This window comes from Nannobrachium achirus (assembly GCF_963921795.1).
Source record: "Nannobrachium achirus genome assembly, chromosome: 24".
Classification (NCBI taxonomy): domain Eukaryota; kingdom Metazoa; phylum Chordata; class Actinopteri; order Myctophiformes; family Myctophidae; genus Nannobrachium; species Nannobrachium achirus.
This window is the reverse complement of record NC_137831.1, coordinates 33,615,582-33,641,941: the sequence shown is the minus strand read 5'-3', so window position 1 is coordinate 33,641,941 and position 26,360 is coordinate 33,615,582. Positions and strand designations below refer to the sequence as shown.

General features: G+C 41.1%; 1 protein-coding gene across 1 annotated transcript in view; it reads right to left on the bottom strand.

Moving 5' to 3' along the window:
- LOC308280241 (uncharacterized protein) overlaps window positions 1–25,984 on the bottom strand; it is a gene marked incomplete at its 5' end in the record, with an annotated part of 42,145 nt that extends 16,161 nt beyond the window's left edge. The window contains 13 exons of the mRNA XM_080720502.1: window positions 1,667–2,192; window positions 2,530–2,592; window positions 3,398–3,557; window positions 5,897–6,127; window positions 9,604–9,699; window positions 10,178–10,396; window positions 14,364–14,598; window positions 22,593–22,800; window positions 23,198–23,348; window positions 23,804–24,034; window positions 24,145–24,240; window positions 24,692–24,913; window positions 25,751–25,984. Coding sequence (XP_080576628.1) covers window positions 1,667–2,192; window positions 2,530–2,592; window positions 3,398–3,557; window positions 5,897–6,127; window positions 9,604–9,699; window positions 10,178–10,396; window positions 14,364–14,598; window positions 22,593–22,800; window positions 23,198–23,348; window positions 23,804–24,034; window positions 24,145–24,240; window positions 24,692–24,913; window positions 25,751–25,984 — 2,672 coding nt within the window. The remainder of the gene's footprint in view (window positions 1–1,666; window positions 2,193–2,529; window positions 2,593–3,397; window positions 3,558–5,896; window positions 6,128–9,603; window positions 9,700–10,177; window positions 10,397–14,363; window positions 14,599–22,592; window positions 22,801–23,197; window positions 23,349–23,803; window positions 24,035–24,144; window positions 24,241–24,691; window positions 24,914–25,750) is intronic.
- Window positions 25,985–26,360: the final 376 nt, after the last annotated feature.

Below are 26,360 nucleotides of genomic sequence, written 5' to 3'. Positions count from 1 at the left end.
TCGAATAATTCGAATACTAAAAATCACTATTCGTGAATGCCCTAGAACACATACCTGTATGAGTGAATATTGATCAAGTTGAAGGTCAAAAGTTGAGCCACCTGTGAACAATGCCCTCAATTCCCAACCTCAGCCCCAACATTTTACCTTAATTTAATGTATTTCAGCATGTGAACTTGCTTTCTTTAAAGGAGCTATAGTCAACTTTTTCTTGAAAAACGGATGCTAAAATAAAAATAATGTTTCGAAAATATTTTATAAAAAAATAAGCTTCATATATGTGTTTCTATTAAAAAATGACCACAAAAAATGTAAAATAACGATAAAATAATCATTTTGGCCATTGTCAGACCGACACTTTGTTTACATTATAGTCTATAGACTAGGATGTAAACAAAGTGTCGGCCCTACAATAAAAAAGTTGACTATAGCTCCTTTAAACATGCCAGTATCATGTGTTGTTTCAGTAGGTGTTAATATTGTTTATGTTGACTGCAAAGGCCAAGGTTAATAATCATTTAGGTTTTAGGTGGTTAAATGTCTGAAAATACACATGAACATGAATCTCTCAGCTTACTGGTCCTTGGTTCGAAATTAGAATGTATTCAAGTCTCAGGTTTCTTGTGCCGTGTGCTCCTTATTATTACATTCACTTGGATTGCACTCAGCAAAAAGAGGTGACTTTCTGATTGCTTTTATTTGATGTAACAAAGCATGTAGACCTTACACAGGTTACTAAAGGGCTGCACAAAGAATTACAGAAGACTTAATAAGCACAACATTGTACAACCCATCTCACAATCCATACACAATACACCAATACAATCATGTGTTAGGCCTATTACTATATAGATTGGTCAAATGATGAATCTAAGCTGTTCGTAAATGAAAAGCACATTCATGGATAGATCGTTTGCATTGTTCCAATCTGCACCCCATTTCACACCATACAAAGCAACAGGAAATACCCAACGTGAAACCAACTTCACCCAATGTGAAACCATGCTTCAACTAAGTCTCTCAAAAATAACAGATCTGCAAGCTTACAAGGCATCATGTTGCAACGCCTTGAGGACATGTAGATCAGTGCATTTGGCAAGCAGTCCCTTGTGGGATGGATCTGCTAAATACAATATTGCTCTCATGTGAAAATGAAAAGAAAAAAGTTCAAAAATATACATGACCATAGGCTAGCACACCATGGCAGGATAATAGTATAAGTTTCCACCCAGGTAGAGAAAAAGGTAGGGAAAAAAAGCTAGAATCCAGGATACACTAGAATGCTGCAATCACACTGCCTGATAGATTATTGACCGCTTTATATTGATCCGAGGGGGAAGCATATGACTTTTTAGGCAAACATTAGGAGGGACATAATATGTAGCTCTTGCATCATGTCTATATATTGCCTTATGTCTATAACCTATTGCATAATAAAAAGTTTTACATGAATCATTTTGCTTTACTTTTATGTTATGACAAATGTTCAATCTTTTGAGGTTTTTCACTATTGTAGGCTAATTGATTTTGCATGAAGAATAACAGATTCTAGTAACAGCTACACCTGATTACCTACCTACTACCCAGCACAAGAAAATCAAGAATAAAGGGGGGGTGGGGTGCTCATCGAAGCATCATGAATGAGGCCCATCATCTCTCCTGTTACAAAGAGACTGAGCAACCAGCATCCATAATATTAAACGCTGGGTAGAGGGGTTGAGTGAATGTGTGCTGGTAGGTATACAGGTGTGTCAGTGTGTCAGAGGATACTCTGTAGAAGGACAGAGCCCCAGCAGCATAGTCCAAATACATAGCTACTCTGTGGGAGCCAGAGGGGCGGACAGGGAGATCAGTGTGCCTACGATTGTGTCTGACAATGTATTTGTTATCATCATCATAACATTCCAGAGTCCAGGATTTTTCATTCCATCCAAGATAACATTCAGTATCGTTCCCTTTCCTTTTGAAGTCTCTGTAAATCACAGCTATGTCAACTGTTCCACTCCACTCAACCTCACAGTAAAAACACCCAGTCAGACCCTTTGTACACAAAACATATTTCCTGTCATCAAACCTGTCAGGATGAGCAGGATACGACTGAACCTGCCTCACCCATGTCACCTTTCTGTTGTTCTCAGACAGACGGAGGTTTCGGTGTGCTGTGTTCGTGTCCAGTGAGAGGGGTTGGAAATCTGTTGAGAAAAGAAGACAGTAAACACACAGACGTACCCAAACATGAGGTATCCATCATCCTCATCATCACCACCACCACCAAAATGTATTTCACCAAACAAATTAAAAATAATAATAAATATAATTATAACTATAATATAATAATTATAACTGAACTACAAGGTTACAATTTTATGTCTTTGTATGTCCAAAATCATTACTTTGCAGGAATTGAAAGAGAAAAAAAAGCATTACTGTGCAGAAATTGAAAAAAAAAAGCCGAGTGTGTGTGCGTGTGTGTGTGTGTGTATGTGTGTGTTGCAGTCATCACTACACTACTGATCAATATGTACTCACATTGCAAAAAGTCAGTTCTGGTCTTCGGCATCAGTGAGTCAGCTTGCCACCTCGAAAGTACACCTGCGTTCAAAGAAGAACCCACATTAATAGAAACATTGTCACACCTTTATACATCCTTGTTTTCATTCAGGGGTCATCAGCATGTCTGTACACAGACAAACGTGTCCATGGCAAGACTAGTCCATGGCACATTTTGTATTTTTTTCCTAAATATTCACATTATTTTCTTTCAAGAATTTGAATGATTGGTGACTTGTAAGTGTTGGGAGTCTCATTAATGTTGCCGTATATTTGTCGTATTGAAGATGCAAGACAACGCGGACAGACAGCCATTGTTCCACTGGCATACTCTACCTTCCTTGGTGGTCTTAGAGCATAGTGCATGGTGTAAGACTTTCTCAGGTCTAGATTGACAAGGTGAAGAGTGAGCACAGTCTGCAGGTAGTGTGATCTACAAAAACTGGTATAACTGCTACATAGCTGGAATGTGCTTAGAGCTATTCTAAGACTGCGGTCTACCCATTGCATGAGGGTTCTGCACAAGACAATGCTCGTTGAATGCCGTTCAACATGTTCTTCTTGTTCCCATAACAGCTATATTAAAGCAACTATTGGCCTAGTTGTTGAAGTAACTCATTCAAGTTTGACTGGAACATCGAACACAATGTTGGTAAAATATACAGTAGATATGGAAGCCTAATGTTTTGTGTGCTTGTATTATATAGGGACCTACAACCTTTGAGACAGAAGGTGGTTCAGCACTAAAAAACAAACAAAAACAAAGTTGACCCCTTGGCAGCAAATGAATTGGGACTTTGCTACTGTTTAGTACGATGACTGGTGTCACAGAACATGTTCATCTCACCTCTGTCTGATATTTGTGGCCAAGTTGTCTTCAGGATGTCTTCTAGTTTGTCTCTTAGACCAGACACAGCATCACTCACATCTGTGAAGGACGTCAGAGGACGCAGAGCGATACTGAGCAAGACTGGAGATGCAGTGGACATAGAGAGAGACCTGAAGCTCTGGAGAGAGACAAGCAGAGAGATACATAGATCAGTACAGACAGATCACTAAGTTAATACGCACATTAAACCAGTAAGACTCCCTAATCGGGAGATAAGCGACCGTTGGTCGCTTATCTCCACAAATAGGCCAAAAGTTTGTTTTACCAATTATCAAGACATACGGGCAGTTGACAGTTTGCCATGGTTACTCATTGAAGTTGAATCTCCATATATGGAGATAACCTACGCATCACACTAAGTCTGACCTCACCAGCCCATATTTGGGCATGAGCAACTTATGTCTCCATATATGGAGATATGATGACATCACACAGTCCTCAGCCGATGATGTGGCGTGATGTCATACAATACACAAACGAGCCCTACAGTATAAAGGGGCAATTCTTGCCAGGAAAGAAGCATTTCTTCGACTCAGACCTTATCGCCAGGGTTGGCTTATAGCAGCTGTCGGTAGGACCATATATGGATTCTGTTAGTGTGGATCTCCTAACAGCGCATCATCTGGGATACAATCCCTTTTATGCCCATATATGGAGATCCCTAACAGAATCCCTTTCATGCCCATATATGGAGATCCCTAACATAATCCCTTTTATGCCCATATATGGAGATCCCTAACAGCATCCCTTTTATGCCCATATATGGAGATCACTAACAGCTAACAGAATCCCTTTTATGCCCATATATGGAGATCCCTAACAGAATCCCTTTTATGCCCATATATGGAGATCCCTAACAGAATCCCTTTTATGCCCATATATGGAGATCCCTAACAGAATCCCTTTTATGCCCATATATGGAGATCCCTAACAGAATCCCTTGTATGCCCATATATGGAGATCCCTAACAGAATCCCTTTTATGCCCATATATGGAGATCCCTAACAGAATCCCTTTTATGCCCATATATTATGGAGAAATCCCTGCTCTGAGTATCTGACATCAGTGTGATGTCACTGTTTATGCCCATATATGGAGATCCCTGCTCTGCATATCTGGTTGCTATGGTAAACAGTTGGTTGCTAGGGTAAAAAAACATGGTTGCTATGGTAAACAGTTGGTTGCTAGGGTAAACAGTTGGTTGCTAGGGTAAAACCATGGTTGCTAAGGTGGTTGCTAACGTACACTAACAGACCAGCAACAACAGACTGTTGCCACAGCAACGTACACAAAGGTGTGTGTACACATGTGGTGTGATGTCATACTGATGCGGAGATATGAGCAGGGCAAAGGTGTGACGTGTGACGTGTGACGGACGGACGGACGGACGGACGGCCGGTGGAGGTTTTCATAGTAAACTGCTCCCTCACGGTCGCAATGACTTAAAGGGATGGCATTATTTTTCTTCTATAGAGGGTATACGTGTGACATCATCATCATACCCGGAAGTTATGCGGGAACACCTACTGAGTGGCAAAAACTACTTTCTGGCCTTGACAGCCCATACATCCAAACAGAAAAGTCATATCTGATTGCATTAAACAACGTTAAACTCACTTTGCCACTCACTTTGCCACTCGATTTGCCACTCAATTTATGCATGCGCATACCCTCTATTGATTACTCACCCCATGAAGACTTGAATTCATAATTTTTTTCAACTTTTTGTGCAAAGATGTAGGCCACACGTCACTTTTTTGGGCCAAGATATTTTGGGGGCACCGGATATTTTTTGGGAACCGGACAAATCCAGATGTTGGAGCTTAGCTCCTTCCAGAAGCACTGCTCAAAAATATCCATGAATTCAAGTCTCCGTGGGGTGAGGAAAGGAAAGGAGAAAAAAGAAAGAAAAAAAAAACATTTTGGAGGTGAACTATCCCTTTAATGTCAGCCACATGTCTTGTGACCTTTGCTTCATGGATGCTTGACATTCAAAGAGATTGTCATTTGGTGTGGCATGTTGCCACCAGCAACAACAATTATACAGTCTGATTTTATTACACAGCTTGGTTAAATGATCCTGGTCAATCACTGAATTCAACTATGTGCAATTTTGAATGACTGAGCTCAATAACAGACCACCGACAAAATCATTGCCACTATCTGCCAATATTGCGCCGTACAGAGTGCTGCAGGCTGCATCAGCAGCAAAGCCCAATAAACTCAGTCACAACTCACAACCATATTTTCTTATATAGCCTACAACACGAAAGCACGTAAAATATAATGTGGATGTAAACATGATTCAACAGGCTTCATACACACACACACACATGATATAGCCCTATCTGTCCATATAGAATAAACTTATTTTTGTAACTATGGGTGTTTTCATCTTACAATTCTTATTCATTTGTGTGTTATGATTATGTTGTGAGAAAAAATAAACGGTTGAACCTGAATGAAATGGATGTCATCTGTGCTGGACAACTCCTCCAGTTCAGCATTTTTCCTCTCCAGCTGGGCGATCTGCTCCTCCAGACTCCTCTGGAGTCTCTCAGCATGAGCCACTGCAGTCTTCTCCTGATCCCTGATCAGCTCTTTCACCTCAATGCGCCTTCTCTCAACTGAGGCCATCATCTCACCGAAGATCTTGTCACTGGCAGCCACTGCTGCTTCTGCAGAACTCTAGTTGACACAGCGAGACAACACACATACGACAGATAGATTATTGCGACCGTAAGGTCGCAGTTTAGTATGAAAACCTCCACCGGCCGTCCGTCGGTCACACGTGCGGTCGACCGCACGTCACACGTGCGGTCGACGTGTGATGAGGTCACGATGAGTCATCTATGCCCAAATATAGATTTCTAGGTCAGATGGCCCATAGAGTTTGTGATGTCAAACCTAGCAACCCAATATAAACAAACCTGATGTCAGACCTGAAGTATCCTTTTATACCCATATATGGAGATACAGAGATCTCCATATATGGGCATATTAGAAAGCCCATATATGGGCATATACGGATGACATCAGGGATATCCATATATGGGCATAAAAGGGACAAGGGCTTACAGTTAAGAGATCTCCATATATGGGCATATCAGAAAGCCCATATATGTTCATATACTGATGACATCAGGAATATCCATATATGGGCATAAAAGGGACAAGGACTGTTACAGTAGATATAGAGATGTCCATATATGGGCATAAATGAACAAGGACTGACAAACACTGAGATCTCCATATAACCTATGGGAATATAAGGGACGAGGACTGTCAGCTTGTAGACCTATTTTCTAAATATTGTTGTACATTAAAAACTTGAAATGGGTCGTTCTGCATAGTACTTGGGATTTGTTGATGTAAATGTTCACATAGAGTGTAATAATTGGTAAAACAAACTTTTGGCCTATTTGTGGAGATAAGCGACCAACGGTCGCTTATCTCCCGATTAGGGAGTCTTACTGGTGATATTATAAATAACAATGCAAGAAACATACCTACTAATGACTATTAGGTAAGCGAATATTTTGTCTGTCTTGTGCTCGTTGTTTCTTTATTGAAGCTAATAATTCCTACAGACAATGGTGGATGTACTGAGGGAATGTTCTGAATGTCACACATTATCATTATCATGATAATTATTATTGCGACCGTCAGGGAGCAGTTTACTACCAAAACCTCCACCGGCCGTCCGTCCGTCCGTCCGTCCGTCCGTCCGTCACACGTCACACTTTTCCCCAACTCATAGATACGATGACATCACAGAGTCCACAGCTGATGATGTGGCGACATCACAGAGTCCACAGCTGATGATGTGGCGTGATGTCATACAATACACAAACAAGCCCTATATAAAGGGGCAATTCTCACCAGGGAAGAGAGCATTCCTCGACTCAGACCTTATCGCCAGGATCAACTAAGCTTATAGCTTATCATCACATCCAACCATCTTAAGATACTCAGCTAGTGGGGAATGCTCTCTTCCCTGGTGAGAATTGCCCCTTTATATAGGGCTTGTTTGTGTATTGTATGACATCACGCCACATCATCAGCTGTGGACTCTGTGATGTCATCGTATCTCCATATATGGCCATCTCCGTATATGGAAATATAAGTCGTCCATGCCCAAGTATGGGCTGGTGAGGTCAGACTTTGTGTGATGCGTAGGTTATCTCCATATATGGAGATTCAACATTCCAGGTGTAACTATGGCTGCCCGTATGACGTGAGAGGTGGAGGTTGTGGATTGGCAGGCAAAGAGTGTGTGCGCAAAGTTTGGCATGTGTATTGTATGACATCACGCCACATCATCAGCTGTGGACTCTGTGATGTCATCGTATCTCCATATATGGCCATCTCCGTATATGGAGATATAAGTCGTCCATGCCCAAGTATGGGCTGGTGAGGTCAGACTTTGTGTGATGCGTAGGTTATCTCCATATATGGAGATTCAACATTCCAGGTGTAACTATGGCTGCCCGTATGACGTGAGAGGTGGAGGTTGTGATATTTGTGGAGATAAGCGACCAACGGTCGCTTATCTCCCGATTAGGGAGTCTTACTGGTTTATAATTGCGACCGTCAGGGAGCAGTTTACTATGAAAACCTCCACCGGCCATCCGTCCGTCCGTCACACGTCACACCTTTGCCCTGCTCATATCTCCGCATCAGTATGACATCACACCACATGTGTACACAAACCTTTGTGTACGTTGCTGTGGCAACAGTCTGTTGTTGCTGGTTTGTTAGTGTACGTTAGCAACCACCTTAGCAACCATGGTTTTACCCTAGCAACCAACTGTTTACCCTAGCAACCAACTGTTTACCATAGCAACCATGTTTTTTTACCCTAGCAGGGATCTCCATATATGGACATAAACAGGTGACATCACACTGATGTCAGATACTCAGAGCAGGGATTTCTCCATAATATATGGGCATAAAAGGAATTCTGTTAGGGATCTCCATATATGGGCATAAAAGGGATTCTGTTAGGGATCTCCATATATGGGCATAAAAGGGATTCTGTTAGGGATCTCCATATATGGGCATAAAAGGGATTCTGTTAGGGATCTCCATATATGGGCATAAAAGGGATTCTGTTAGGGATCTCCATATATTGGCATAAAAGGGATTCCGTTAGGGATCTCCATATATGGGCATAAAAGGGATTCTGTTAGCTGTTAGTGATCTCCATATATGGGCATAAAAGGGATGCTGTTAGGGATCTCCATATATGGGCATAAAAGGGATTCTGTTAGGGATCTCCATATATGGGCATGAAAGGGATTCTGTTAGGGATCTCCATATATGGGCATAAAAGGGATTGTATCCCAGATGATGCCCTGTTAGGAGATCCACACTAACAGAATCCATATGGTCCTACCGACAGCTGCTATAAGCCAACCCTGGCGATAAGGTCTGAGTCGAAGAAATGCTTCTTTCCTGGCAAGAATTGCCCCTTTATACTGTAGGGCTCGTTTGTGTATTGTATGACATCACGCCACATCATCGGCTGAGGACTGTGTGATGTCATCATATCTCCATATATGGAGACATAAGTTGCTCATGCCCAAATATGGGCTGGTGAGGTCAGACTTAGTGTGATGCGTAGGTTATCTCCATATATGGAGATTCAACTTCCAATGAGTAACCATGGCAAACTGTCAACTGCCCGTATGTCTTGATAATTGGTAAAACAAACTTTTGGCCTATTTTTACCGATTAGGGAGTCTTACTGGTAATATTAGTTATGTTGGTAGCATTCTTGTCGTTCATGCTTTTGGGAAACAGAAACTATATTCTGTTTAGTGTGAGGAGGAGGGGTAAACTGTCTGGCTGCGCATGAGGAGTATAATTTATACAAAAAACGTTCTAATCAAGACATCGATAAAGTATAGACATCTATTATGCATGTTAAACAATACTCAGCAAGCCTGGTAGCCGAGAAAACTAATTTTGATCAGATATTAATGTTAATTTCTCAGAGTTTGGTACTGTATGGCTTGTGAGAACTCTGTATATCATCACCATCTTTCCTCCATCCTCAATAAATAACACAATGTCAGGAACTATATGTATGATTTCTGCACCTTCAGTGTATGGACTAGCCGTCTCAGGTCTCTCAGTAGTCAGTTCCTTCATGAACTCACCTTTAGAGTCTCTATGGACGGTCTCAGGTCGTTCAGTTCCTTCTTTCTCTCCTGGATCTTCTGCTGGACTTTCTGCTGACTCGTCACCACCCGTTTCTGCAAGGAATCAATGTAGGAAGAGATAGTTTGAGTTCCAATTCCATCCACGCATCATCTGAAGTCCCCCCCCCCCCCCCTCAAATGCCTATACTTTTTACCACTCAGCTGGCTAAGCGGCTACACTCGCAGTTCAGGGACATAGTAGGGAAATCTGGCATTAGAGAAATACAATTTCTATAGAATATCTTGATTAGATTACAATGAAATTAAGTTGACGTGTTTTCTGTGTGCGAGCGTGCGTGCGCATGCGTGTGTGTGTGTTTAAAGGGTAGCTGTTGTATAATCGCAATATCACGCTTGAGGGTCGTGTTTTATCATAATTATCAGCACTTCAGCCCTGCCTACAGAACACGCCTTCGGCACTTCGCCTTGTTCCTGCAGCAGGGCTATAGTGTGCCGATAAGCATGATAAAGCAGAACCTCTCGTGTAATACTGCTTAAATATGTGTTGTCCAACAAGTGATTGTGGTCCTACCTGTTTGTCAGTCCTCTCTGCTATAGTTGACACAGTGTCATGTCCTTTATGGTGATCCATGAAACACAGCATGCAGATACACTGCTGGTCTGTGCGACAGTACACCTTCATTGGCTCATCATGAATGGAGCACTTCTCCGGGGGTCGGGCAGTGGCTCGAACCAGTTTGGCCTCAGCAGCAAAAGACTGACCTTCTGTACGCCTCAGATTCTCCACAACCTGAAAATAATCAGTAAAGGGGTGGGAGGGGGGGGGGGGGGGGACACACTCACTGATGATCAGAGTAATACTTTCTATGACGGTTCCCCAATTAGTTTTCCCCAAGGGCCTTGTCTATGGTACCAAGCTGGTACCCCTCTAACAGTGCAGATACTAGTGTTGCTGCTGCCCTTATACTGTACCACCATTACTATAATGATGATTGGTTGTGGCACCAATAATTATGCCCTGGGATTCTTAAATCCTGTGTTGAGGGTCACACAAGGACCAACCATATTTCATTGTTACAGTCTGAAAAGTATGCATCTGTATAACAGCAGCCAGTGATGGCCAAACATTAACTTGTAATGTTAAGAAATTGTTAATGACAGTGACCTATTTGACAGTGCAGAGACATAATCGCCTTCCTTTGATGCATTAACGAGCATCACAGGCCCGGATCCAGGATGAAATGACTAAGGGGGCTTTTGAAAATTGTGAGGGGGCAAGTTATCCCCCACCCCGTGCGCATGAGTCGGGCTACCATCAGCTACCATCAGCATCATGCCAGTCATTCATATGAACATCTCCTCTGCTGCGTACCCACTAAACTAGACCAAACTGTCTGTAATCCATGCCTGGTGTTTCACTGTTTACTGAACATTATATAGTTAACAACACAATAGCTGATATAAAATATATAGGCTAATAAAATGGAGTGCCATTAAATTGCATTTATTTAACTAAAGTGTACAATCTGCAAACTGTGAATAATGTATTCAATCAATCAATCAATCGATCAATCAATCAAAAAGCTATAGCAGTAAATATGCAATGTGTTCACTTTCTCTCACTGAGAGAGTTGCAACCTTTATTTTCTGGGAGGGAAACAAGTGAACAGGTCTATGAAAACAAGCCCAAAAGAAGCAACCATTTTCACCCTTTAGCTGTATTACATCAGAATTAATCTTGAAAGCAATGCCAAATAAGCAACTACACAGGAAAACAAAATCAAATTCGCTTATAATAAGCAAACCTGGCAACAAGACAGGAAAACAAGACCAAAGTCACTTATAATAAGCAAACCTGGCAACAAGAGACTTTACAAGGAAACAAGACCAAAGTCTCTTATAATAAGCAAACATGGCAACAAGAGACTTTACAAGAAAAAAGACCAAGGTCGCTTATAATAGAAAACCTGGCAACACCACAGTTCCGTGGTCTGAATGCAATGTGCGTTCGGCAGACTTTTTTCTACAATGATACAAATACAATGATAGAGGAATTCAGTGTTGCCAGACGTACGATAATTATCGTATTTGTACGATAATTTGACCCTCTGTACGATGTACGATCAATAATTCCAAAAATGCCCAAATGTACGATAATTTCGGCATATCATCAAAAAGAGCGTGAATTCACTATTTTCCCTGGCTGCTGATCTGGGATCTGGTTTGGCTTCTCAAAATAAGCCAGGAAATCAGTCAATCTGACCCTAGATCTGTACTTGGAGGCATTAAAAACACTGGTTGTATCTTTCCAGACCAGGTTCAGGCTTTTATTTGTGTAAGCTCCAAGAAGTTGCCTGCCTCCACACAGCATATCTGATGCGTTTTTGTCACGCAGGAGTCTAAAACGAGGTCGTTTCTTACACTAAAGAAAAGACGCATTTTTTGGTGAAATTACGTTTTTACGCGAGTGATTTCTCTTTTTTGGCCGTGTACGATAGTTTCATGTCAAATACGATAATTCTGAGCCTCCGGTACGATAATTCAACATTTCCCATCTGGTAACACTGGAGGAATTAAGCCTATAGCCTAAAATAGCCTATGCGTCTGTCTCAGACATGACAGATAAATAAAACCAGCAGAAGCAATTAGCCAGCTAAATTGCAACACTTACCAGTCAAGTTGATATAGTTCTATTCCTTCCATAGTAAGAATTTCATATTATGTTCCTTGATGGACGCGGTCACGCATATCATGCATGTCGTTTCAGTGAAGGCTCCTGTCGGCATTACAACTATAACCAATAGCCTACTAAACTCACATGAAAACAAAAGGCAGGATCAGTAATCACTGCATAGGCTATTCCAGCCGTACCCTTCATTAAACGAGAAATCCGCTGCTACAGGGCAGGGCTAAGCCTACTTGCCGTCGCACAGGTAGCCACTGTCTTCTTTATTTTTTACTAAACCACTTTCTGATGTCCATGTTTACCCTGCGAACTGTTTTGTGTTGGGATTAATTTTTGCGCGTTTTGTCTATTTCCCACGAACGGAAGAGGAACACAGCTCTGTCCATGGTGCTGGCTAGCTTCTGCCTGTGTTTGAGGTGATTTTAAATTGGGGATTTACGGGAGGTGTGCTGCTGCGCCAGCTGCTGATAATAATCATAAGATAATTAACAGTATCGAAACTGTGTTTCAATACTGTTATTGTAATTTCTATGACAATAATAATATTCAGCCAATATTTTTTTGGTTTTTGATATTTTCTTGACTTTACAATTTACATAGAATATAAACTAAGGGGGCCTAACTTGCAACTCAGGGGGCTTTGCACCCCCAGGCCCCCTCGTGGCGCCGGGCCTGGAGCATCATCAACTACTAACTAGCCAGACAGACACAAACACCTTCCCTCTGCAGTGCTCTAAATGTGACCGTCTGTCTCAGGGGCTTAGGGACCCCCCACCGGGCCCCAATGCAAGGTTTTCACCACAGGCCCCCAATTTAGAGTTTTCAAATCCTGCCCGACATTTATTGTAGGATAGGGCCTAAAATGTATGCTAATTAGTCGGGCCGGGTAGGGCCTCTGGCTCAATGTAAAAATAAATATATTTTGGTATTAATTTATTAGGGCAATACAGTGTAGTCCTGGGGAAACTTTATTTATTCTAGATAAACTTTATTTGTGAATGACAAATCCATTGAGTTCAATGGGGGAGTGGTGCTAGCTAGAAGATTGGTCGAGCTTCACACGACAATTTGGCTATCTGGTTATATATAGTAGGCAAACACACTTGCAATTTCAATTGCATCTTTTCTAGTTAGTGTAGTTGCCCGAAGGGCAACACACTGTAGTTCTGGGGAAACTTTCTTTTCACTAGATAAACGTTTCACTAGATAAACATTTCTGCTGTCATTGGAAATTGATGCAAACCAGATTTTCAATGGGGGAAAAGTGCAATTGGAATTCAATGAGGGAGTGGAACTCGATGGAGGAGTGGTGGACCAATCGAAGATTCTGGCTTCACATGACAGTTAGCTTGCTGCACAGTATAGTCACGGCAACCAAACTTGCAATTACCAATTGCATCTTTCTAGTTAGTGTGGTTGCCAGGGCAACCACATTATTACTCTGGGGAATTTTGCAGTTTTTACAATTCTTAGTCTCATTGACTTGAATGGGAAACTCCATATATAGTGAGTAACTTTTAGGTATCTGACCTTTCCCATTGACTTTGAATGGGAAACACCATATATAGTAAGGTAACTTTTAGGTATCTGACCTTTCCCATTGACTTTGAATGGGAAACACCATATATAGTGAGTAACTTTTAGTGATATAAGAGTAAGGTAACCTTTTAGGCAACCACACTCGCAATTTCCCAAATTGCAATTTCTCTAGTTAGTAGTTACTATTTACTCTGTGATAGTTCATTCCACAAACCTATACCCGACTGACGTTCTCAGGCTGGGTAGAGCCTAAAATGTATGCAAATTAGTCAGGCCAGTTAGGGCCGGACCTTAATTAACCGGCTTGTTTAGAACTCTACTCCCAATGCTGATTTAGCCTCTGACATTTAGGTGAATGGTAGCCTGGTTTTTCTGGATTGTATCATTGTGGCTGTGGCATCAAAGCATTTTGGACAGAAAATGATTCTGTGTGGTGTTTGTCCTTTTGTTCCCAGAGTAGGGCCTACTCATTCTCATTCAGATCTAGTCACATACAGTATGTCAGTAAAGTCATTTGTAAGAATCCACTCACCTCAGCCAGTATGTTGTTCTTCCTCAGTACAGGTCTTGGACTGAAGGTCTCTCTGCACTGGGGACAGCTGTAGACTCTGTCATCACGCTGGTCCCAGCAACCCTCAATACAGCTTCTACAGTAACTGTGGCCACAGGGTAGAGTCACTGGTTCCGTCAGAAGGTCCAGGCAGATAGAACAGCAGCAGTAGTGATCCTGGTCCAGAACAACTCCATGCTGCAGCTGTGCCATTTTACTGAGCACCACTCACACACTGACAGAATAGAGCAAACAGTCAGTAACCTGTTGTACTGACATTTGAAGAGATAAGAGACAATGGGCGGAGGATGTTTTGATATTGATATCAATTGTAGTGCAGTCATTTTAGATTAAATAAATGGCATAGTGATTTTCAAAAGGATTATTTCCTATACCTGGTCTTGTATTTATTCCACATGACAAGTTTCAACATAAAGGGAAGTGGTTTGAGAAGAGAAGACTTATTCCCAGTTCCTCAAACAATCAATGTGATCACTCATTGCAGACAGCTGTGTTGACCATGGTCATGTGACTTTAAAAGGTAAAGTGCAAAGTGCCTTTTGATATCCGAGATAGATAGTATCATTGAAAGTAACAAATAATACAAAGGAAAATAATGTCATGCCAAAAGATACAGGGAACTCAACAAATCAACAATATTAATGTCATAATGTCCTACTCCCAATGTCAGAGAGTGGAAAAATAACTAAACGGACGTGTACGCTTTTTTACAGTCTGGGCTTTCCGCTCTGACATCACTGTGATGTCAGGGGAACTACACTAACAGAATCCCTTTTATGCCCATATATGGAGATCCCTGATGTCATCAATATTAAGCCCATATCAAACTGGACTTTATATGGCAATGCCCATATATGGAGGCCACATCGGCCTCATACCACACGTTTCACATAACGAATAACTGAGTAAGCAAGCATGTTTCGGGTCTCACAGCATATCTCTATATACAGTACATGGATCTCCATATATGGGTACCAGGGGACTCCATATATGGGTAACTGGTCCGATATGGCATGGCGAGACATGGCACCCTTAGGCGTCTTACTGGTATTATTTTTCAGTAAGCTACAGTATATGCCAAACCGCAATGGTGGTGATCTGGAGAAATAAATATGAAGGGACTGAAAGAACAAAATACCTGTGTATGAAATTAAAAAATTAAAGCCTGGTACTGGCTTTCACTTATGAGCAAGGAATTATAGGGCTGTCTATCACCCCTACATGTGTGTGAAGGATATAATGTAAGCAAGCTGTGACACTTACCGCTTGATTTGCTTACTGTGCAACCGCCTGCTACTTTCATTGTTTTGTTGGCTAAAGTACTTTAAAGATGTTGGATGGTGCCGTTTTTATTCAGTGTTCATATGTTTATAGTATGATGTATTTGCACCCCCCCCCCAGAGCCTACAATTGCCTACTGTACACACACACACACCCTCAGTTATAGATCTACATGTATATGCTTTGCCGTCTATATCCTATACTGTAGAACTGTAGATAGTCTTTTTTTAAAAATTTGTGAATGAATTAGACATGTATGATTCATTAAAAAGTCACAATTTCAGATACATTTATATCTTTCATTTGGACAATGACAAGAGATTAAGGTGTAGTCTACATATGTGTTTACACTTAAAGACAAGGTCTGTCTTACCTGCTTCAAGAAGAGAAGTCCTTTATACAGGAGGAAGTTGTGAGTCTGCTAAATAAAGACCTGAATAGAATGAATAAAGAAAGACAATCTGCTAATAAAGACTTGAATAGAATGAATATAAAGACAGAATATGAAGCTTCCAAAAAGGACCACAGCTGACTGACATGTCTGTGCCTGTGGGTTTCTGTGTGGAATTCCTCCAATAGGGGGAGACAGATCGTTCTCTGCCATTTACAAGAAGTGGGACCATTTCTTGTAAATGCTGTGAGTACAGCCATGTCATACCATGTGTAGCCTACAGAGGGCAACAAGAATCCTAGTCATTGTATTCCTGTACAGATTTCTTATCCAGTGTCTACTCTTTGCATGTTTGTATTTCTGCAAAAAGAAAATGTATATTAAATTAAATTGTGATTCTATGGCTTACTTAAGAATATCAGTAGACTATCAAAGCACTTAGCACTCCAACAGCACCAGAATGATATGAAGGCTGTTGTAACCTGTAGACAACACAATGACCGAGCAATCACTTTGAACCCAATAGCATACAGAAGATTTGCTATCTTTGCAGACTATATTTGGTATCGGCCTACCGGGGAAAAGGAAGGTTTTTTTAAGTGGTTGTCATGAGATAGATATAGTCTACATTTACCTTGCCAAAGCAAAAGAGGAACAAAACTGTCAATACAAAATGTACCGTTTTAAACGTCGCATGTTTACAACTTGTTGGAGAAAATACACTATTTTATGTTCAAAATTTCTAGTTGCTTATAGGACATGCGTGTGAGAATGACAGTTTGTTATAAAAAACATAATATTCTGTAAATCATGCAAATGAAGTATGAATGTTTAAAAGTAGAATGCAACACTACAGGTGCGATCCCTGCGATGATAGTGCTGTCAAGTGCATGTAATGGGGTCCCTGTTTCATCTCTCTCTCGCAGCTTACTGGTCCTTGGTTTGAAATGAGAAGTCTCAGGTTTCTTGTGGTGTGTGCTCCTTATTATTACATTCACTTATAAAGAAAGCAAAACAAGATGACTTTCTCATTGTTTTTATTTGATGTGACAGCAAAGCATGTAGACTTTACACAGGTTACAACAGGCATCGCACAATACATGTACAAACATTATGTTATTGCAGTACATAGCATTTGATCAAATACATTGCTTTGATTTATACAATAAATCAAACTCACAAGCCCTATTACAGACTGTCAAAGATATGCAAGTACAATGAGCAACAAAGGCATTAAGAGAATCTTACATACAGAAATCATATAGCCTAATTATCAAATCAAAAATCAAATCAAACTTTATTTATATAGCACATAAAAAGATTACTGTCACCGACCAGTGCTCTACAGGTTAAAAAAAACAATGCAACAAATCAGTTGCTCTATCCTACCTAAGAATGACGAAACCTGTCTGTCTGTCTGTCTGTCTGTCTGTCTGTCTGTCTGTCTGTCTGTCTGTCTGTCTGTCCCCATCCATTTTTCTCCTCAGTGGGTTGACCAATGTGTTCTAACCTGGCCATTGACCATTGGCATATGAACAGACTAATTTTAATTAAATGTTTATCTAACTATTAATTTAGCGAATGTCTGTCCGCCTGCCGTCTGCATGCTGATATCACTGATACAAAACAGTGTCACCACCATGGTAACAGCCGTATGCTGAAACAATGTCCAACTGACATCACTGACTGACATCACTACAGTGCCCAAATTTGGAGATGACATCACAAACTGGCCTGGACACGGAATACCATGGGCATAAAAGAGAGACAGACAGACGGAAAGCAATGCCCAACTGACATCACTGACTGGCATCACTGCACGGACATCACTACAATGCCCAAATTTGGAGATGACATCACGACACAGGCTGGTCTAGACACAGACCACCAAATATCTGCATAAAGAGAGCCATAGACAGATACAACGGGTATTGCAAACTGGACATCAATGGTGACTATTCTTCCCAACAGGCACCAGTTTGGGTTCTCCAACACTACTTCTGAGACTCCTACATTCAATGCCTCATATACTGTGCACACCCCCGGGCACAGGACTAGTTTTATTATATACACAGATTATTAAGTAAATTAAAAACAAAGTTAAAAGTCAGGAAGGGGGATTGGCTGTGATTGGCTGGACGCTAGAGCAAGTTCAGCTTTTATTGTTTTGAAGCTACGCTTTTGGAAAAGCATCAACGTCTTGTTTATAGAAACATTGCATTGAAACTTTAAGTTAGTCCCCAACCCAAAAGAAGAAGCTGTAAAAAGGTGTGTGCTTGGGGAGCAACTCCATTCAAGCAAATGGGTGGGGATTTACTGTTACCTCTCTAGATTTATATAATTCTATGAGGGTGGACCTAAGGGCTGGTCTTTGCTTGTGGTGGCAGAAAGGAATCATGCTCCTCACTTGGAGACAACAATGGGCCTCATTCACAAAGCTCCTCGTAAACCTCGTAGAATATTGTTGTGTAGATTTTAATGTAGATATGAATCATCATGAAAGAGGGTAGGTAAGTAGAGCCTTGATCTGTGTGGATCACAGGTGTACTGTATGAGATGATGAATTCCCAAATGAAAAGCGAATTCACGAGTAGATCGTTCACATTGTTCCACGCCCGATTTAACACAATAAAAAATAATACCCAACGTGAAAGCAACTTCACCCAACGTGAAAGCAACTTCACAGGCACCGCTCTGAAGGAGTTCAACTTTGTCTCTCAAAAAGAACAGATCTGCAAGCTTACAAAGTATTGTGTCGCAATGGATGAAATATTGCTCTCGTGTAAATGAAAAGTAAAACAAAAAAATCTAAGATTGTTTAACATTAGGGCTGGGACTTTAACTGATTAATTGCGATTAATTAATTACAGAAAATTAACGCGATTAAAAAGATTAACGCATTTTAATCGCACTTAGTTATTGCACCACAAAACCTTCAGTTTCGGGCATACTGATCAAAGCGATGCACCAACTAGAAGAAACAACAAACGCAAAGGCAGAAGTAGCTGATCAGAGCACTTTGCTTGGCCCAGTGGATGCAAAATTTAGATTTAAAAAACGCACTTGTTGATTCCCTCATACAACAAAATATGTTTTACTTGAAAAAAAATGCTTCTCAGGTCAAATATCGATGTGCGATTAAAATGTGATTAATTGCGATTAATTAATCACAGAGCCTGTAATTAATTAGATTAACATTTTTAATCGCATCCCAGCCCTATTTAACATACATCATTTTGGTTTGCTTTGTTGTGACAAAAGTTTAAACTTTTGAGGTTTTGCATGAAGAATAATAGATTCTAGTAACAGCTACACAAGTGCAAAAAAGAAATCAATAATAAAGTAAAATTATTCGTATTTGCGCTTGAGTATAAAACACTGACGAAGCAGCATCATTAATGTAAAATGCTGGGTAGAGGTGTTGAGTGAATGTGTTCTGGAAGGTGTGCAGGTGTGTCAGTGTGTCAGAGGACATTCTGTAGAAGGACACTGCCCCAGCAGCATAGTCCAAATACACTGCTACTCTGTGAGAGCCAGAGGGGCGGATAGGGAGGTCAGTGGCCTTATTATTGTGTCTGACAGTGTATTTGTTAGAATCATGGTAACATTCGAGAGTCCAGGACATTTTATTCCATCCAAAATTCCATCCTTTCCTTTTGAATTCTCTGTAAATCACTGCTACGTCAACTGTTCCACTCCACTCTACCTCCCAGTAACGGCGTCCAGTCAGACCATTTGCACACATAACAAATGTATTGTCAATAAACCTGTCTGGATGAGCAGGATACGACTGAGCCTGTCTCACCCACATCACCTTTCTGTTGTTCTCAGAAAGACGGAGGTTTCTGTTTGCTGTGTTTATGTCCAGTGTGAGAGGATGGAAAACTATTGAGAAAACAAAGACAGTAAACATAATAAATCATCATCAATTCATTAAAAAAGGGTAGATCAGCTATTTTTGCTTTTTTTAATATAGCCAATCAACAAGCTCACATTGCATCATGATGCAACACTTTCTGAGCAACCTTCTAAGCAATCCAGCCCTATATTGAGCTGATCAGCGCAATGGTCACCGAGTTATGGACATTTGAAATGTTAGACACGGCTGTAACACTGCTGTAGTGTCCCATTGTGAGTGTGATTCTTTTAACAGCGTTGGTGCCAAGTTTGAAGCAGATCGGAACAACACCTGTCACCTGTCACAATGCATTGTGTTACAGTATGAGCTTGTAGATTGGCTATTTAGAAATATTTTAGATCTACAAGCTCAAAACCCAGTACGATGATTGTGAGGTTGTAGATTGGCTTGTTTGGAAATATACCAGATCTACAATCACACCACGCATTGCAATGTGCTGAGAGCTTGTACTGTAGATCGGCTCTGTTGCTATGTTTGAAATAGAGACGATCAGTGTGAGCTTTATGAATGGCTGCTTTTGCAATATTGCTGATCACAACTCACCATGATGTGACACATTGTGAGCTTGTAGGCCTTCTATTTCTACTTATTTAAATATAAATATGTGTGCGTGTGCATGTGTGTGTGTGTGTGTGTGTGTGTGTGTGTGTGTGTGTGTGTGTGTGTGTGTGTGTGTGTGTGTGTGTGTGTGTGTGTGTGTGTGTGTGTGTGTTCTGCAGTCATCACTACAATACTGATCAATATGTACTCACATTGCAAAAAGTCCTTCCTGGTCTGAGGCTTCGGTGAGTCAGCTTGCCACCTCGTAGGTACACCTGTGAATTCACATTCATACAAATATTGTCACACTGGCACTTCCTTTATATAGGCCTGGTAAAATTGTCTTTAGCAATCTATAGTATGTGTTAATTCTACATAAACTATAAGAACTATAAATGAACTATTAAAAAGGTTGTGTTGTCTAACCCATATGATATGATTGCTAGGCTATGTTGTCATGTCAATGTCAAATTTGATCATATACGATGACATGACACACACAGGCATGTGTATACTGTAATCAACGTCAAAGGTCTAGATTGACAAGGTGAGCAGTGAGCACATTTGCAGGCAGGGTGATCATGCCTTTTTCTGAAGCGTTTTATCACATCTACAAAAACTGGTAAAACTGCTGGGCAGATGGATTGTGCTTACTGTGAACAATGTTGACTATTCTAAGACTGCAGTCCACCCAATGCATGAGGATGTTGCACAATGCAAGGCTCGTTGAATGCAAACATGTTCAACATGTTCCTCTTGTTCCCATAACAGCTATACCGGTAATTATGTAATAAATCATTTAGGCCTAGTTGTTGATTTGATTGATCTTGATCTATATGTTACTGTGTGCCAGAGCACTATCTCAGATGCTAAATTATCCTAATACAATAGTGTAAAACAACTACTGTAAGTAACTGATTCAAATTTGATTGTAACATACAACACAATGTTGGTAAAATATAGGTTTGGAAGCCTATTGTTTAGTGTGCATGTACTTGCACTTCATAACTCGTTACAAACATATGGTAGCTCTGAGAAGGTGGGAGTTCATCATAATAGAAGAGGAAAGGACAAATCTGTACACTGTATTTTAAGGGACGGGACGTGCAGAGAATGTTAGAGAGGCAGGGGCTGAAATTTCTAAAAGGGTACTTTGGGCGAAAATTCTGCAACGTTAACTGTACTGTAACGTTGTAAGCTTATCGGCTATTTTCGGTGTGGGGTAGAGCAGGAAATTAAGTACTAGTAAGACGCCTCAGGGTGACATGCGACCTCGCCCTCGCACCAATTCTTGGCCATCTGGCCAGTGATGTATATCGGACCAGTTACCCATATATGGAGACCCCTGCATGATAGTCAACAATGTTATGTCAAAACATGCCCATATATGGGCATTACCACATATGGGCATTCCCAAATATGTCCTTAATATTGATGACATTGGGACAGGGATCTCCATATATTGGCATAAAATGTATGTTAATTAGTAAAGCCAAGCAAAGCCTTGGCGAGTTAGGGCCTGGGTTTGATGCCTGGGGATCTCCATATATGGGCATAAGGGGGTACCCTAACAAGGCATCATCTGGGAATGCCCATACATTATGGACATTTTATTTATTGTATCCTTTATTAATATATATCCATATACCGTACATATATGGACTATTAACGTTTTCGGGGAAGGTAAATGGTCTAGACTATAAAAGTGTAAACATTGCAAGAACCTATGCCACTGACAATTGGTCTACCTACTAAAGGAACTGTCTGTGATTTGTGAACCTTTGGAGTGTAATTGATGGGAATGACAGCATGATAAATGTCCATAGATGTTCAGTTCCTTATTGTTAATGTTAATTGTCTTTCTTTTTATTCTTATTTTTTTTCTGAAAGGCACACATTTATTCAATACAGGAGAATTAACAAATTCAGTGTCAACTGAGTTCACATCGAAGACACAATAAAGTTGCTATTAGGATGTGGTGGTAGGAGCAAAGCATAGCCCCTTGTTGAGGGCAGACACAGCCACCTCAGTGAGGTGCATGGAGGAAAAGTGAATTACCGTGTTTTCTTGCTGTAGGACCGGGTGTAGTGAACATGGTCCACTGCGTAGCCCTCTTCTGACTCGTCTGCCACGTGGTGGTAGGTGGTCCTGCCGCACCCTCCTCCTCGCTGGAATCGACCTCGCTGGAGGGCCAGGACATCGGAGGGAGGTCCTGTAAGTGGTCCTGCTGTACCCTCATTCTCGATCCACCTCCGCGATGATGACGCTGGGTGGGATGTCCTCCAAAAAGAGAGGAAAGGGACTGGGCCGCTCTCGGAGGGAGCCCCTGTAGCTGGTCATACACCTGTGGCGGTGGAGCTCCATCCGGTGCTGAAAGAGATTGTCTTACTCAATTGCTCTAATTGCGCACAATGTGGCTACACAACCAAGTGTAAGTCATTCACACATCTACACAAAATAAAATACGAGGAGTCATCACACGCTTTACCACTTTTTTGGTCTATCTCATTAAATGCCCTTGTGGACCTGCTTATGTAGTTAAGACCAACATAGAGGCAATAGATGAGGTGAAAAAAAACTAAAGTCGACCCTTTGGCAGCAAATTAATTATGACTTTTTACGATGACTGGTGGACCAATAAAGACACAAAACATGCATCTCACCTCTGTCTGATATCTGTAGCCAAGTTGTCTTCAGCATGTCGACTAGTATGTCTCTTAGACCAGACACAGCATCACTCACATCTGTGAAGGACGTCAGGGGACGGGGAACAAAGACTGGAGATGCAGTGGACACAGAGAGAGACCTGAAGCTCTGGAGAGAGACAAGCAGAGAGACACGTAGATCAGTACAAACAGGATATAAGAGATCAATAGATTAATACATTGATCAAAACGGTTTTCTGTGTTGCTCAGCCAGTTAATACGCAGAGGAACTGACCTAATGTCAGTCACATGTCTTGTAACCAGTGCTTCATGTCATCTGCTAAGTTGTTGTTCCGATGTGTCATTACTCTGACGTTGTCCGACTCTCCCCATTACTAACCCTATCTCTAACCCTAACCGCACACAGAGTAATGAGGTGTCAGACTTTCATAATCCTCAGAGGATGATAAAGAAAGACCAATCACCTTTCCTGAGCTTATTTCTCAACAATGTGTGCATATACAGTACACTTGAACGTCCTTTTATAAATATGGGTGTTATTTCATCATACTATTCTTGATTCTTTTCTGTGTTTGTCTGTGTGTTTTAATGATTATGTTGAACCTGAATGAAATGGATGTCATCAGTGCTGGACAACTCCTCCAGTTCAGCATTTCTCCTCTCCAGCTGGGCGATCTGCTCCTCCAGACTCCTCTGGAGTCTCTCAGCATGAGCCACTGCAGTCTTCTCCTGATCCCTGATCAGCTCTTTAACCTTACTGCGTGTTCTCTCAACTGAGGAGATCATCTCACTGAAGATCTTGTCACTGGCATCGGCTGCTGCTTCTGCAGAACTCTAGTTAACACAGTGAGACATCAATACACATTTAGACACTAACGCACGGACGCACGCACGCACGCACGCACGCGCGCACGCACACACTTTCAGTTCCTTCATGAACTCACCTTCAGAAACTCTATAGATGGTATCAGGTCTTTCAGTTCCTTCTTTCTCTCCTGGATCTTCTGCTGGACTTTCTGCTGACTCGTCACCACCTGTTTCTGCAAGGAATCAATGTAGGAAGAGACAGTTGGAGTTCCATCCACGCATCATCTGAAGTCAACAAACTAAGTCGGTAAACATTTTTAATAAAATCAGGGACATATAATTTACATCACATCATTCTCTTTGATTTTTCATTGGGTAAAATACCTATACATCACCCTATAGCCTATGGCCGTATGGCTCTACAGGAGTCTAGCCCTTGAGCTGAATCTGGCCTGACAGAGGTATTGTACTCTGTGTATCTCTCTCTATATCTCTGTTGTGCTCTTTTCTCATTTTGGTTTTAAACAGAAGCCATTGAACAAATTAATTCATTTACCACCCCAAAACAACCACCTCATTTCTTCTTTGATGTGTACATGATTAATTACTAGTTACTTCCACTTTGATTTTTCAAATAATGGACAATAGGCATATTTGTTGTCCAACAAGTTATTGTGGTCCTACCTGTTTGTCAGTCCTCTCTGCCAGAGCTGACACAGTGTCATGTCCTTTATGGTGATCCATGGCACACAGAAGGCAGATACACTGCTGGTCTGTGCGGCAGTACACCTTCTTTGGCTCATTATGACTGGAACACGTGATGTCCTGCAGTCGTGCAGTGGCTCGAACCAGTTTGGCCTCAGTAGCAGAAGACTGGCCTCCTGTACGCCTCAGATTCTCCACAACCTGAAAGTAATCACAAATTATAGAATGTGCTACAATCTCAACACTGTGCCTTCGACCTTTTAATTCCATACTGTGGAGTGTTGACTGCTTATGTTGTTGTACATACAACATAAACAACTTTAATAATAATAATATTATTTTGTATTTTTTATGGCGTACATATCATCAGTATGTTAAGAGTAGCACAATATAAGCAGATAGTTAAAAAGGATTAAAGCCCCAAATATTAACGTTCCTACATTGATTGATTGATTGAATCCTTAATAGCAGTTTTCATAGGAAAAGCACAGTACAGTACAGTTCAGATACAAGGTCTACTAATAGGAATTAAACCCAAGAAAGCACAAGGGCTTTGTAGTATGTACTAATAGTCCTACCACTGTATTATTTGCAAACTGTCAGTAAAGTATTCAGTCAATCAATCCATCAATCCATCCATCAATCAATCAGATATTGCTTACTTAGACTGACCAGTCCGACAAACCTCCCTCTGACTAAAATAGTAATTCACACTTCTTTAGATTTCAATCCCAGGGCACATTGAGCAAAGAAAGGTGTTTACATTCCTTCTTTTGTATCCCCCTAGACTCTCTACTCAGTCTATCTATGGTACTGTATATGAGGGGGCGGTCCCAACCCCATGATCTTTATTTAATATTTACATGCTGATTTAGGCTCTGATATTTAGGTGCATTGTAGCATGGAATTTCTGGATTGTGACTGTGGCATTAAAGCATTTTGGACGGTAAATTATGTTGTAAGGTGTTTCTCTTTTTGTTCCCAGGAGTAGGGCTCTGTGTCTGACTCACATGATCAGTAAAGTAAGAATCCACTCACCTCAGCCAGTATGTTGTTCTTCCTCAGTACAGGTCTTGGACTGAAGGTCTCTCTGCACTGGGGACAGCTGTAGACTCTCCTCTCCTCATACTGCTGGTCCCAGCAACCCTCAATACAGCTTCTACAGTAACTGTGGCCACAGGTTAGAGTCACTGGTTCCGTCAGAAGGTCCAGGCAGATAGGACAGCAGCAGTAGTGATCCTGGTCCTGAACAATTTGCTGCCGCTGTGCCATTTTACTGAGCACCACTCACACACTGACAGAGAAAAAAGGTTTTACTGAGCACCACTCACACACTGACAGAGAAAAAAGGTTTTACTGAGCACCACTCACACACTGACAGAGAAAAAAGGTTTTACTGAGCAGCACTGGTACACCGACAGAGAAAATAAACTATTTTACTGACTTTCACTTTCACTGAGTGAAGCGATAAGAGAAAATGGGTGGAGATTTCCTGGTTGTGTTCAGGAGGCGTGGCTTGAAAGACAGTGAACAGGAACTATTTTGTCAAGACATATTGATATCAACGCCTTGTAGTGCAGTCATTTTAGATGTCATTTAAATGTACTGTAGGCTGATCTACTAAATTAAAACATGTCAAACTTGTAGC